Source organism: Haliotis cracherodii, unplaced genomic scaffold (genome assembly GCF_022045235.1).
Source record: "Haliotis cracherodii isolate W230 unplaced genomic scaffold, xgHalCrac1.p SCAF_10, whole genome shotgun sequence".
NCBI classification, from domain to species: Eukaryota; Metazoa; Mollusca; class Gastropoda; order Lepetellida; family Haliotidae; genus Haliotis; species Haliotis cracherodii.
The window spans coordinates 3,363,466-3,378,074 of NW_027266265.1; the positions used below are offsets into that span (position 1 = coordinate 3,363,466).

Here is a 14,609-nt window from a genome sequence, read left to right on the forward strand (position 1 = left end):
GACTCCATGTCCCTTATGGGCCACCGTACACCACAGTGGGTGTTGGTGATGTCTTGTGCCGTGTCTTGAGTTTACCGTATATATACCTCAACGCCGTCTTGAACAATAGTTCAGTTTGTTTCCATGGCGAGTCAGCTTAACGAAAGCCGCTGTCGTAGACGTTCATCACTTTGACGAAACAAGTGAACACCGATACATTCCTGACTGACAAAAGTTCATGTTCACGACGAACCTATAGGCTTAGCCTATACAGACCCGTCCTTCTGTTCGTCCGATTTTCGCCGGTCTGGAAGAGGTGATGTCGATAACAGCCGCTCAATCAACTAATGTACGATTTCCCCTCCACGCCTTGTGCCTGGATTATAGCGACACTCTATAATATGACAGATGGTCCTGTTGTGAAACTTGCAAACAACAGGCGAGACGAGATGTTGGACAGGGATAATACCAGATATGCTGCCAAATGTCATTAAGATATACCATAATGTCAATGGAAGTGTTCTGAACACGCGTAGATGCCCCTATCCAGCTCACATCGAACACGCGTGAGTGGGTGAGTGTAAGTTAACGCCGCGTTCAGCAATATTCCCGCAATATCATAGCAGGGTACACCAGAACGCTCTAACCACCAGACTACTCCACGCCCCTAAAAGTTTAGAAACAAGATGGCCGAACCTGGTGAAGCAGGTTAGTGAGTGAATATATATTTCCGCCGCTTCGGTTCATAAGACCTTGCTTTCTTCACGCATAGTACCCGTGTTGGGATAGTTCGTTCGTTCGTTGTTTAACACCGCACTCGGCAATATTCCAGCTTTTCGGCGGTCTGTACATAATCGAGTCTGGACTAGACAATCCAATGATGGACATCATCCACGCAATTGGGATACGATGACATGCATCAACCAAGTCACCGAGCCTGACCACCCGATCCCGTTAGTCGCCTCTTGGGAGTCAGTCCAAGGGTTCCGACCTGAGCGTCAGTCCAAGGGTTCCGTCCTGAGAGTCAGTCCAAGGGTTCCGTCCTGAGAGTCAGACCAAGGGTTCCGTCCTGGGAGTCAGTCCAAGGGCTCCGTCCTGAGAGTCAGTCAACGGGTTCAGTCCTGAGAGTCAGTCCAAGGGTTCCGTCCTGGGAGTCAGTCCAAGGGGTCCGTCCTGAGCGTCAGTCAAAGGGTTCCGTCCTGAGAGTCAGACCAAGGGTTCCGTCCTGAGAGTCAGACCAAAGGTTCCTTCCTGAGAGTCAGCCCATGGGTTCCGCCCTGAGAGTCAGTCCAAGGGTTCCGCCCTGAGAGTCAGTCCAAGGGTTCCGTCCTGAGTGTCAGTCAAAGGGTTCCGTCCTGGGAGTCAGTCAAAGGGTTCCGTCCTGGGAGTCAGTCCAAGGCTTCACAAGGCCAGTTGATTGATATCATGAGCAAAGATGCTAGCCACTGGTATTTTGACAAGATACCCGAGAAGATAAGAATAAGGTGTTCAGCAACCCATACTTGCTGTAAGAGGCGTCTATGCTTGTCGTAAGAGGTGGTCAGGATTCCTGAGCTGTTTGACGCACGTCATAATCATACCCCAATTGGATCGATGCTCACGATATTAATCTCTTGATTGTCTGGTCCAGATTCGATTATTTACAGACCTCCGTCATATAGCTGGACCACTGCTGAGTGCGGCGTTAACCAGGCTCCCCTACTACCATGTTTTAACGTTGTCACTATGAGCGTGCTGTATGTATTGACTGTTAGATAATTCATATATATTCTACTACAACCATGACATCTAACAGCATGAGACACGATCCATTACTCGCCGTGGCCTTCATACCAGGCAACTCCCTGACGCCACACAACCTGCGAGCAATATTCTGACAAATTTGTGAAACATTATTTAAAATTAAGTAAGAAGGTTCAGGCAGGTAAGATTAAGAATGTGAGGGAGACGCGGGGATAGCATGACATATTAACTAGTAGTACAGTACGTTGACCCCATTGAACTCGTTATAAGCATATCTGCAGCATATATACATCAAATGGCTGGGGCAAAGAAAACCAGTTCGTTGTATCCGTCTAATCGTTATAAGCGTATTCGTTATAAACGTAGTTTACTGTATGCTAATATGAAAAAAATCGGGTGTTCAATAACTTCTTTTGAGGTGTATATCAATTCGTATAGCTTAACCGTCTAGCGGTAGAGCGTCCGCCCGGAGCGGAAGGTCCGGGGTTCGATCCCGGCCGCGTCATACCAAAAGACGTTAAAAGATGGTACTTGTTGTTACCCTGTCTGGCGCTCGGCATTAAGAGGCTAAAACAAGGACCGGTCGGCTCGGCGTATACTGTGTCTGAGCGGGGAATTCATGTTAGACTGCAGCATGGTACCTTAGTTAGCTAGCACTATAAATCGGCATGCATGCATGCACGTCGTTATATTAGTGCAATAATCTTGTACACGACGTTAAACCCCATTTCATCTCACCACCTTATAGACTATGTCTAATAGTAGGTTAACGTTAACGCCGCTGTCACCACACGAACAATCGGCTACAAATATTTAACCCCTGCGAGAATCAAACACGGACGTGAAAGGCAAACACACGATCCACTAGGCTATCCCAATGCGTAATAAGGCTAACAGAAACACCACACCCACGGCTACCTAGATTGTCTCACAGTCCCCGAACCAGATTATATTCCCTTCACGCATCCCTTACTGTAATGTTAATTGAAGCAAGTCTAGATTTTCTTAGGTTCTGAATATCCCATCTCATTGGGCTCCTTTTTAATTTTAATGGACTTATTTGTTTCAATCAAAATTCTATATTTTCAGAGGCTAAGCGTAAGTCTAACGACGGTCGACCTCGAACGCTAAAATGAACGCACAAGAGATTTAAGTTCAGAGCACGCACAGCATGAAATGACTCTTGCAACAGATACTGAACTGTCAAGTATCGATGTCAATCATAGGCTGGATACGTATTAAGTGCAATCTAGACTTGCTTAAATTTGACAGATAAGACTATCGCAGCTCGAGGCTTGTTTGGTGTATTTGTATAAGGCTCTGGGGCCAATGATATGCATGTACTTGATCGTTGATAAGGAGGGCTGCCACATGAAATGTTCATTTCAGATCTATTACGGGATATCAGCATTTAACACAGTGACCCCGCGGAGGGTATCACGTTAATAGCCAGTAAATATACCCTGTACGTCAGTGTATTGGCGTCAGAGGACCAGCAGATAATCGGAAGCCTGTAAGTCAATTAGGGCGGCCTTTGATGTTTTATGAAGGTGGAGGCTAAACGTGGGGCTGCAGGGATGATAATGACGTTATACCACGGGGGACAATTTCACATGTACCGTGCCCTCCATCAAGTATAAGAAAGCTTTTTACCATTCCTTAATTTTCAGAAAAATACACGTAACTGTGTCAGTGAGTATGTATGTGAAGAGCACTTATTTCGTATGTACACAGCAGGAAAACAGTTGGTAGCCAGAAACGCCATTACTACTCCGTAATTTTCGCATGGCACATTCAGTCTCACTTCCTGAAGTACATGGGGGCGATAGGGTAGCCTAGTGGGTAAAGTGTTCGCTCGTCACTCCAGAGACCCGGTTCGATTCCTACAAGTCAACAATGTGTGAACCCCATTATGGTGTCCCCCGTCGTGATATTACTGGAATATTGCTAAACGCGGCGTAAAACCAAACTCACTCCAACAGTAACTGTCCCAAACCACTCTGGCGTGAGTCGCGTCATGGACATATTACTGACACAAGATGGTCGTCACCTTGCCCACGACGTCTTGGTGGCTCAGTGATATAATGCTGACAAACCGCCTGATAACTCCATGAAGTTGAATTTATAGAGATCTCTTTTGGACCAGTGAGTCTTGCAAAGCAGGCATTTAGCACCGACAGGATATATGGTCACAATCATTGTCACCTCTATATCCCTTTATATATATATGCTTTGCATATCTTGCAGTCGACGGAAATCTGCACGTTGGAATCCATGTTGTTTACGAACCGGATGTCTAGTTCGTTACGCGACTTTGATTGGACTATGCATAGGCTCGTTAGTCCAGCCAAAAAGTAACTCCGTAATTCCAGCCTAGTTCGGCAAGGGTGGAAACTGGATTTATATAGTCAGTTAGCATCCTTGCATCGGGAAGATGGCCAGATTAATGTTTATGGTCTCTGATGGAACCATATGTATCACACTCGACTAATTTGCTATCGTTCACTCACTCGACCCCCACTACCCCCACTACCCCCACCCTCCCATGCCGACGACGCTATGCAGCTTATTGGCGTTCTCACTGTGCTTCACACTAGGACCATCATGTGGTGCTTTGACCAATCATTTGACCTGAACCCCCGTGACCTTTACATCCCGTGATCACCAACGCCAGTAAGGTTAGTCGCGTGACAACCAGCGCCACTCTGCGGCAACCCTGCTGCACATATCATTCCGCTATTTCTGTCCGGGTGATGAGGAAACGAGTATGGTGTTAGACTAATTTAACATGCGATTGCTCTCACAGCTGTGTTGTGAAATTAGAAACTTTACAAAATTGAAGTAGCTTCGAAATCATGTTAGGCTTACCCTTTACACAGTTGCAATTAGTGAAGTTAATAATTCATGTGATGTCAGGAGAGAGAGAGAGAGAGAGAGAGAGAGAGAGAGAGAGAGAGAGAGAGAGAGAGAGAGAGAGAGAGAGAGAGAGACATAACTAGAAGCACGGACATAACTAGAAGCACAGGCATAACTAGAAGCACGGACATAACTAGAAGCACGGACATAACTAGAAGCACAGACATAACTAGAAGCACAGACATAACTAGAAGCACGGGCATAACTAGAAGCACGGACATAACTAGAAGCACGGACATAACTAGAATCATCATTGGAACATGGGCAAACCTCAGTAAAGGATCCTTTTGCACAGTTGCAATTAGTGAAGTTAATAATTCATGTGATGTCAGGAGAGAGAGAGAGAGAGAGAGAGAGAGAGAGAGAGAGAGAGAGAGAGAGAGAGAGAGAGAGAGAGACATAACTAGAAGCACAGGCATAACTAGAAGCACAGACATAACTAGAAGCACGGACATAATTAGAAGCACGGACATAACTAGAAGTACAGACATAACTAGAAGTACAGACATAACTAGAAGCACGGACATAACTAGAAGCACGGACATAACTAGAAGCACGGACATAACTAGAAGCACAGACATGACTAGAAGCACAGACATAACTAGAAGCACGGACATAACTAGAAGCACGGACATAACTAGAAGCACGGACATAACTAGAAGCACAGACATAACTAGAAGCACGGACATAACTAGAAGCACGGGCATAACAAGAAGCACGGACATAACTAGAAGCACGGACATAACTAGAAGCACAGACATAACTAGAAGCACGGGCATAAGTAGAAGCACAGACATAACTAGAAGCACGGACATAACTAGTAGCACGGACATAACTAGAAGCACGGGCATAACTAGAAGCACGGACATAACTAGAAGCACGGACATGACTAGAAGCACGGACATAACTAGAATCATCATTGGAACATGGGCAAACCTCAGTAAAGGATCCTAGCAATGGGTCAGTGGAAACAACCCTCCATGTACATCTAAACATATGTCCAATGTCTGTGCCCGGTGGCTTCTCTCTCGCAACCAAGAACATCTCCATCTTAGGCTAGAGACAGGTGACGAGTCCCAGACCCATCGCTAGGATCCCGAGAGCATCAAGAATCCATGGTGTGAAAACACTTCCGGTCTCCCCAAACTAAGAAGTTCAGATCAAACAGACCTACTCGGAAAGATCTGACCACCGGGAGGGCCAAGACACTACACAGATGGATGTTTACCGCGGGCAACATCTATGAATGGTGGATATTATACCAACTTATTGAAAAGACTCGCGAGTCTATCAAAGACAAGCGTGGTGGTCTCCATCATCAGGATGGTGCTGCTGTTGACACCAGTCACGTTGCAGTGGCTGCTGCAGGGGAATGTGGTAGACGCGACATTCTACCCCATCCTCTGTATTCACCACGTCTAACCCCTAGTGACTTGACCTGTTTTAAAATTACAATAACACTTGCATGCTCATACATTTAACGATGGCCAAGAATTGGTTCCTGCTGTGGTGGGCTGATTGACAGGCCAGGATGTGTTTGTGCAGGGATGACTGACATGGATTGAGTGAGTATGGTTTAACGCCGCTTTTAACAATATTACAGCAATATCACGGCAGGAGACACCAAAAATGGGCCTCACACATTGTACGCGTGTCGGGAATCGAACCCGGGTCTTTGGCGTGACGAGCGAACGCTTTAACCACTAGGCTACCCGATCGCCCCGACTGACATGGAGAAACCAGTGTATCGCACTGCAAGAGACCACGCTGAACATAATTAAACCTCACCACAATATTTCAGAGCCAGGAAAACCACTGACTGATAGCATTAACCACGCCCCACAGCGCCCCACGACATCGCAATCACAGAGACTGTCCACAAGATCCATTAAGTCTCGTTCTCCAAGCACAGGCTGTTGGTGCCATCTCGATTCGACCCGTGAAGATCCGGGGTAGAATAGGTCTTCAGTAACCCATGCTTGCCGTAAAAGGCGACTATGCTTGTCGTCAGAGGCGACTAACGGGATCGGGTGGTCAGGCTCGCTGACTTGGTTGATGCACATCATTGATCCCAATTGCGTGGATCGATGCTCATGATATCAATCACTGGATTGTCTGGTCCAGACTCGATTATTTACAGACCGCCGTCATATAGTTGGAATAATACTGATTGCGGCGTAAAACAACAACCCAACCAACCAACCATCCCTATTCATCAATTCCTACGGGCTGTTTACACAAACAATCTTCGTGACGACATACATCAATATAGACATTAAAAAGAGTAGACCTGGTTTGGGGTTTTCATTTTCTTCTATTTACATTTTAGTTGAGTTAAACTTTATATCGATGCCATAAAATATAAACAACCGGTATCCTTGTATGTTAAAATATGTTGCATGTAAACAAAATGTTTGCGCAAACCTAGAGCATGAGTAAGCAAGAACGTTAGATGTGTGAAGGGACAACGGTCGATGAGGAAGTCAAGCTGTGTCTTACTGACCCGATAGGACATGACACATCAGACACCACACATCACACACATGTTCACGTGCACCAACAAGGAAATAACCCTACTAGTGTATTCTGTGCACGTATTAATAAAAGGCAAAGGCAAAGAGATCTTCGGTGACCTATTGAATCTATGTCGATGTTTACGGCTGTGTTTTATATCAATACATCGACACGCAATGTGACACGATAGTCTATGTCGTGCTGTTATCGTCCGTTATCACCTGGCAAATGCCTTCCTTCACGACCGTGGTTACAATGCAAGACAATCTCAAGTAACCTCCGAATAAACACGGATGTCAAACACATATGCCTCACTTTGTGTATTCTTATCCTTTGCTTATATCAACATTTGTTTGTTTGTTTGTTTGTTTGTTGTTTGTTTGTTGTTTAACGCCGCACGCACCAATATTCCAGCTATATGACGGCGGTCTGAAAATAATCGAGTCTGGACCAGATAACCCAGTGGTCGATATCATGAGCATCGATATCCGCAATTGGGATACCATGACATGCATCAACGACCACCCGATCCCGTTAGTTACCTCTTCCGGCAAGCATAGGTTGCTGAAGGCATGGTCTAACCCGGATCTTCTCGGGTCTATCATATTAACAGCACGACATGCATATTTTAAAGCATACACAGTAACTATCTCTCAACACGCACTAACCTCGTCTCTCTTACAGACCCCTACAGCATTCACCACTGAGTGAGTGAGTGAGTTGGGTTTAACGCCACTTTTAACAGTATTCCAGTTATATCACGGCGGGTCAGCTCAATGTGGGAGGAAAGCCCGAAGTGATGCATGTCTCAGACGTTTACCACTTCGGTGAAACCCACGAGCACGGGTATGATGCTAACAAAGCTAGAAACATAATCAGGGGAACCGGGATTCGAACCCATAATCATATGTTTCTGGCGTGCCTAAGGGACGCGACTGCACAGCGAATCGCGGCGACTTAGACGACAGGGCCACCCGTGCCCCCCTTCACCACTGCCCCACTCTCATATTCCGATATTCGAAATACAATGTCACTGTGATATAAATTATATAACTATGTAACTATATATTTCGTAAGATATACAGTAAACTACGGTTATAACGAACTCAAAGGGACGACTAATTTTAGTTCGTTATAACCATAGTTCGTTATAAGCATATATACAGCATAACTACAGCAAATAGTGGGGACAAAACAGTAAGTTCGTTATAAGCGTGTTCGTTATAAACGTAGTTTACTGTATATGCATTTAAGATATCGCAAAAAAGATTATCATCATAATGTATATAATCATATTAGAAATTAATTCTTCAATGCAAATCAAGCTGTCTCTAGTTGATTTCAAGATTTTTTCAAAACGATTGCATATCAGTAATTCAGTAAAAGTGAAAACGCTGTGCCATACTCATCCCATTTTCAACTCCAGCAGCCTGTTCTCATTCCCTGTTTAATGGACCTGTTTAATATTCTGATATAATTGGACACGAGGGTTCTTTTAAAGAATTAAAATGAATTTTAACCTCAAACGTCAGTATATATTGGGTACTAAGAGTTCGAAGCCTACTTGGCTGTATTTTAATGTAAATCTATACACAAGAAACGGATTTGGGACTCTTAGTGGAGCTTTAATGTCACACAAACTTGGACAAGCTACATCAACTCTACGTCATATAACTTGCAGGTGATGTTACATAAATGTAACCCGTCGCGCCGTGCTTGTAACCAGTAACGGCCGATACAGAGACGCAAAGAGAAGCAGTCCATTACGGAATATACACGAATCGTTTTTTTAACAAAAGTAGAAGTAATTCAGATTTTTCAGGAACCAATGTTTATGCATGCAATGTAAATAATCTGCAAAAACACATATAACAGAACCCAGCGTCGTCTGTCATACAGACCCTGATACAAATATATCCAATACAGCCCATGCACGTCTATACTGTTGGCAAGTCTAGATTACTGCAGTATAGAAATCTCTTGGTTCCTTTTTAATATATGTTATAAATATAAATGAACGACTGTTTTTTTCTGTAAAATATGTTCATTTCAGAGACTAGATGTTGGTCTAAACCCAGCGTTGAAACCAAGATCCCATGGCCGCCAAGCACCAAACGACCCCGTATTCCAACGCGGGAACTATATAACGTTTCCATATCAGTGTTTACACTTGCTCGTGAACCTTGAATCCCAAAGCTGCGTTCTAGTAACATAAAGTACTACAACAGAGATTTATACCAAAACAATCACTTCAGGAATACTTACCATTTTCTCAATGTGTGTTGTCCTCTTTCGCTCAAACTATATGTATCCGGCCACTGCAACTATCAACACCTCCCCCTCGTCGTTGGCACCATGCTTCCTCCTGACGGCTCCAAGACAACTGTTCCGCGAGCAGGTACCGACAGGGGGATGCGAGACGAGGTCTGTGGTGGAATCGGAGCGCTGCTACCTAAACCCATGGCGGCCAAGCGGTGACGCCCCTGTAAGCTTTGAATTTGCGATAAACGGTTCCATCTCGGCGATAACGGCTCATAACCGCCTGGTTGGTTGCTAACGTTAGCTTAGGTGTATGACGTATTAGCTGCTCGGAATGGAGAGTGTTCTTCGACTTACCAATATTAAAATACCAGGAATAATGTAAATTATCAGAATCGTGGAGTCAGTGAGTGTTTTAGCTGCTCGGAATGGGAAATGTTCTTCGACAAGAAAATTAAAAGACCAGGAAAAAGGTGAAATAACGGAATTGTGCAGTGAGTGAGTTTGGTTAAACGCCGCTTTCAATAGTATTAGTTATATCATGGGGCCCGTGAAGATCCGGGGTAGAATAGGTCTTCAGCAACACATGCTTGCCGTAAAAAGGCGACTATGCTTGTCGTGAGAGGCGACTAACAGGATCGGGTGGTCAGGCTTACTGACGTGGTTGATGATGCATGTCATTGATCCCAGTTGCGTGGATCGATGCTCATGCTATCACTCAATGGATTGTCTGGTCCAGACTCGATTACTTACAGACCGCCGTCATAAAGATGGAATATTGCTGATTGCGGCGTTAAACAACAAACAAACAAACAAACAAAAGTTTTATCATGGCGTGTCAGGTGGAGGCAAGCTGGTTATGTTTACAACATTCAACTACACCTCTGTCGACAACGTGTGGGCTAGGCATTAATTGTTTGGACTCGGTTGACAAAAGCGGGAATAAAAAAAGAATTCATGAATACATCCGCCATTTAATCCTACTAGAAGGTTTAGTTCTTACATCTAGGGGTAACCGAATATTCCTAAAAGTGAAGTATTGTTGACAAAATAATGAAAATTATAAAGTCTCGCTTCCGGTTGTGTTGATAATCTAACCTATTCCAAATAGGACTGTAAACATATTTTATGGAGGACAACTTCTTTATTCTATCATGATGCGATGCACCAGCATTGATCCTTATACCGTTGTCAAGCAAGAGTCTAAGGCTCCCCGTAAACAAACGTACGAACAAATGTACAAGCCGTACGTTCACAAGGAAATGGTTTCTTAAATAAAAGTTTTTAATTGATTGCGGTTACAAGTAAAAATACAATGTAATATTTCATAACCTACAACCTATACTTCAAGACATATTTCATCTACATTACTGATACCAAAACACACGGCTAACTTTTACAACCAGTTTGCTGTATTACTGTCAGTTATTCCGAAAATTGGTGTCAGCAGTTCAGTCTCTCCAACACAAGTACTTTTTTTAAACTGAAACTTGAATTATTGATAGAAATATGTATATTAATTGTTCATAAACGCTTTCGAAAAATCATCAGGCAGGTACTTTCTTTAGAAAAAAAAATATGACGGTGTGCTGGTACATCACTTGATGCTGGGATGCATGGGGATGGGTTACTGATAGTAGTTAGTGAGGGAGTTTGGTTTAACGCTACCTTGAACGGTATTGAGCTAAACCACGGAGTCAGCTTGATGTGGGAGGAATGTCCGAAGTGATGCAAGCGCACTTCGGATAAGGAATTCAGTGGTGTTCTACTGACAAATTCAGAAACACCATCAGGGCGATCAGGGAGGAAGTCATCAAGGAAGTCATCAACCACTCATTCCATGCGCTGCTCACAATCCCAAACTACTGTTACATCAGCTGCTATTTCTGGCCGGGGATTTTGCTACACATACGTTCTAACAGGTAGTCATAAAACTTGTGTTTTGTGCAGAAAGTAATAAAATTGTGACTATCTAGGTCACCTGTTTGTTTGGGTCTTCCAGCCTATGGGTGTGTCTCGATGTCTTCCTCTAATCTGTTGAAACTAGGAATTGACTTACCTGTGAGGCTGCATTGGTTCGTGGGAAAGTAAAGGTATCCAGTATGCCATGGCAATAATATTGCAAAAGTAAGACGTGTTTTGCAATAGAATTGCAATGATGCAATTCCCCATTTTCACTTTTACAGAATGTTCCAGTGTTTATCCGATTTGCAATTGACTTGCCTTTGCATGTCTTTGCAATGGCCAACACGGGCAGAGCAGGATACACACCTTTTCGAGAACACCTGTCTTATAGTGATTTTGAAACACATGCTGATGACATATTCGGAACAGTCCATTGGACTCTTCGTTTTGAAGAGATTTCTTATGATTACGGAAATGAATGTGTTTCATTTGTTTCAAACAGAAACCTGACCCACCCTCTCCAAACACGTCACCATCATTAAACTGACACCTTGCACAGACAGAAAATACAGAATATTAATAAGTTAGAACATTTTATTCACAAAGCATGAGTACGTCTGACACAAGGCAACTGGACCGTGACAAGCGTTCCCACCTTGACACCTTCAAACAACACAATCCCAGGAATGGACAACGGTGAAAGACTGAAACAGCTGAAACAGCGTCGCTTTGGTCTTTAATTTCTTCAGAGGTCTCCAGGATAATGATGTCAGGTAGAGTGTGAGGTAAAACAGGGCTCGCCCAACCAAATTGAAAGACGGTTGGACATAATTGGCAACTTTAGTACAGTGTCACACAAAGGAACTAAAAAACCACAACCTCCAACCTATGTTTTGGAGCATTGTAAGTTATACATACCACAGGCAATATGCAAATATGCACTATCTGCATACAAGATTCAAGCACATTGTGCCTTGGATACAGGCATACACTAGGAACCTGGTCGTCTGATGGCCTTAGAACTACAGTTGCATAGGGACCAGGTGCACAAACAAATCTTAGGTCCAGACAAAGCTGTGCATTATATATGTGGGTCCTGGTCACATGAAAATACATTATCTAAAACAGATTTATATGGAAGCCTTTTAGGACCACTTGGGTTTTTTCTTGAAATTTCAAGATACTTAAAATCTTAAAATTTCAACTTAGTAAATATCTTGAAATTTCAACTTAGTATCATGAAATTTCAACATAGCATTTTGAAATTTCAGCAAAGCATCTCGAATAATAAAGATCATTATCTTGAAATTCCAACTTAGTATGTATCTTGAAATTTCAACAAAACAGTAAAACAACAAATAGCCCTAAAAGGCATCCATAGATTTACCCTAATGCATGGATTTGAAATCGTATGTTTTTGCAGTTAACCTCAACTGGTTCTGACAATGCTGTTACATGGTAGAAAATTTAAACAGACATCGAGGCAACTTTTTTTATGGTACAGTTTACAGATTACTGCAAGCTAATTACCTCGGCTTGGTCGAAATACTAAACAGAAACATTCGTTAAGTAGCTTGATATCTTAATATCTTGTTTGGCACAAAACTGTTTGGGTCAGTCAGTGTAGTAGATAAATAAATAAAAGTCAATACTGTTGACAGAGCTGATGTTTAGTATTTGTAATAAATATTTACTTCTTTCGAGCTTTTGTTCTGTTCATAAGACATTTGCATTAGCCAGAGACAACCGGGTACATGCATTTGACCTATCAGTATCTGAAGGGTGAAGTAAGTTCTTTGTAGGAGTTGTGAAGAAGGAACTGATTCTGATCCTCCATCAGGTCAAGGTCAAGGTCATAATAACATTTAACTGTCTGTTATGTTAGGATTGTGACTTTCATCTCTGGTCACATGCCAACTGGTGAGCTTACTGGTTTGCTCAGAAGGGTTTAGTTGAGACAGAAAAATATGTCTGTTATGTGCCACCACTTACTATACCCTGACGTGGCCTGTACCGCTGTCCAGGTCACGAACACCTGCCTGGCGAATACCATAGGTGATAAACCTCGATTACTCCCACTTAAACCTCCTTTCAACACAAAACCATACAAACCCTTCTGAATAAGATATGGAAAATGGTGTGGAGATTACGAGCAACACCGTAAATATGCCACAACAATCAATACATCACAATTAAACATGCAAACTGAACCGGCAGAAATGTTTTTCATAACGTTATCAAACACTTTTCTTTCATAAAGTTCAAAACTGTTTCCCCTAAACAAAATTGCAAGCATTTGATCATCAGACTGAAAATGTCAGCAGGAAAACACAAACCACTACCAATATCACACTACAAGCCCTGCTTCATTAAAAAACATAACAAAAAACATTTGCTGGTTATGCCAAACTACAGGAAGTCAGTCAGTATGGTTGATCATATGAAATCTCCACAGGAAGAATAGTATTACCACAGCTTTGGCTTCAGCATGATCACAACTGGTATTAACTTTATGCAAGATCGCAAAATGTCTTATACTGGAAGCTGTATGTTGAAATTGTTCAACTGACAAAGCTCTTCTGACTAGAAAGGCAAGCTTTGTCGCTTAAGGCAAGACATAGTGAAGATGCAAGAATAAGAAATAATACACTTCCATCCCAGGGTCTTATCTAGGATTCCAGACAACGAGCCTGTGGCAAGGAAACTGGGGGATGTCCTACATTTGGGTGTTGTCACAGTTCCTATTTTGTGAAATTCAGAAGTCTTTTAACATTGAATATTAACATCACATTCAATAATGAAATCAAAGCATCACAGACCCTCCCTCTATTGGTCTGATATCAGGGAAATCAAGTTGACCTGAGCAAGCACTCACATTAGATGTCACAATGTTACCCGTGTTAACACAAATTGGTAACATTTAAGTTCCAATTTGGGCTGACATTTACAGACTAGGGGCCCAAAACAGGCAAACGCCTGGGCCCACTTGCACAAAGTGATCTTAGCGCTAAGATGATCTTGACTCCCATACATTAACATAGGCTTACGATAGTCTTAGCACTAAGATCGTTTGTGCAAGTGGGTCAGTCTATCATACAGACCTTGACACAGAGATATAAAACAATCCCATACCAGCATCAGGGCTCCTTTCTATTACATCTTTTAAGACAATTTATGAAATGAATAATCTTAAAGTGTTTTAATTTCAGAGACCATAAGTTGTCTACACGCACACAGGTACACAAAGCATGTGTAGAGGTCATGTGAGTAGGTGCTTTTCCACAATATCCTGA

At 42.9% G+C, this 14,609-nt stretch overlaps 1 protein-coding gene across 1 annotated transcript in view; it reads right to left on the minus strand.

Moving 5' to 3' along the window:
* The window catches only part of LOC139445196 (calmodulin-like), a 31,686-nt gene extending 22,016 nt beyond the window's left edge, over positions 1–9,670 (minus strand). Inside the window, exon 1 of the mRNA XM_071226328.1 lies at positions 9,418–9,670. Within this exon, the coding sequence (XP_071082429.1) occupies positions 9,418–9,420 (3 nt within the window). The 5' untranslated portion in view covers positions 9,421–9,670. The remainder of the gene's footprint in view (positions 1–9,417) is intronic.
* Positions 9,671–14,609: the final 4,939 nt, after the last annotated feature.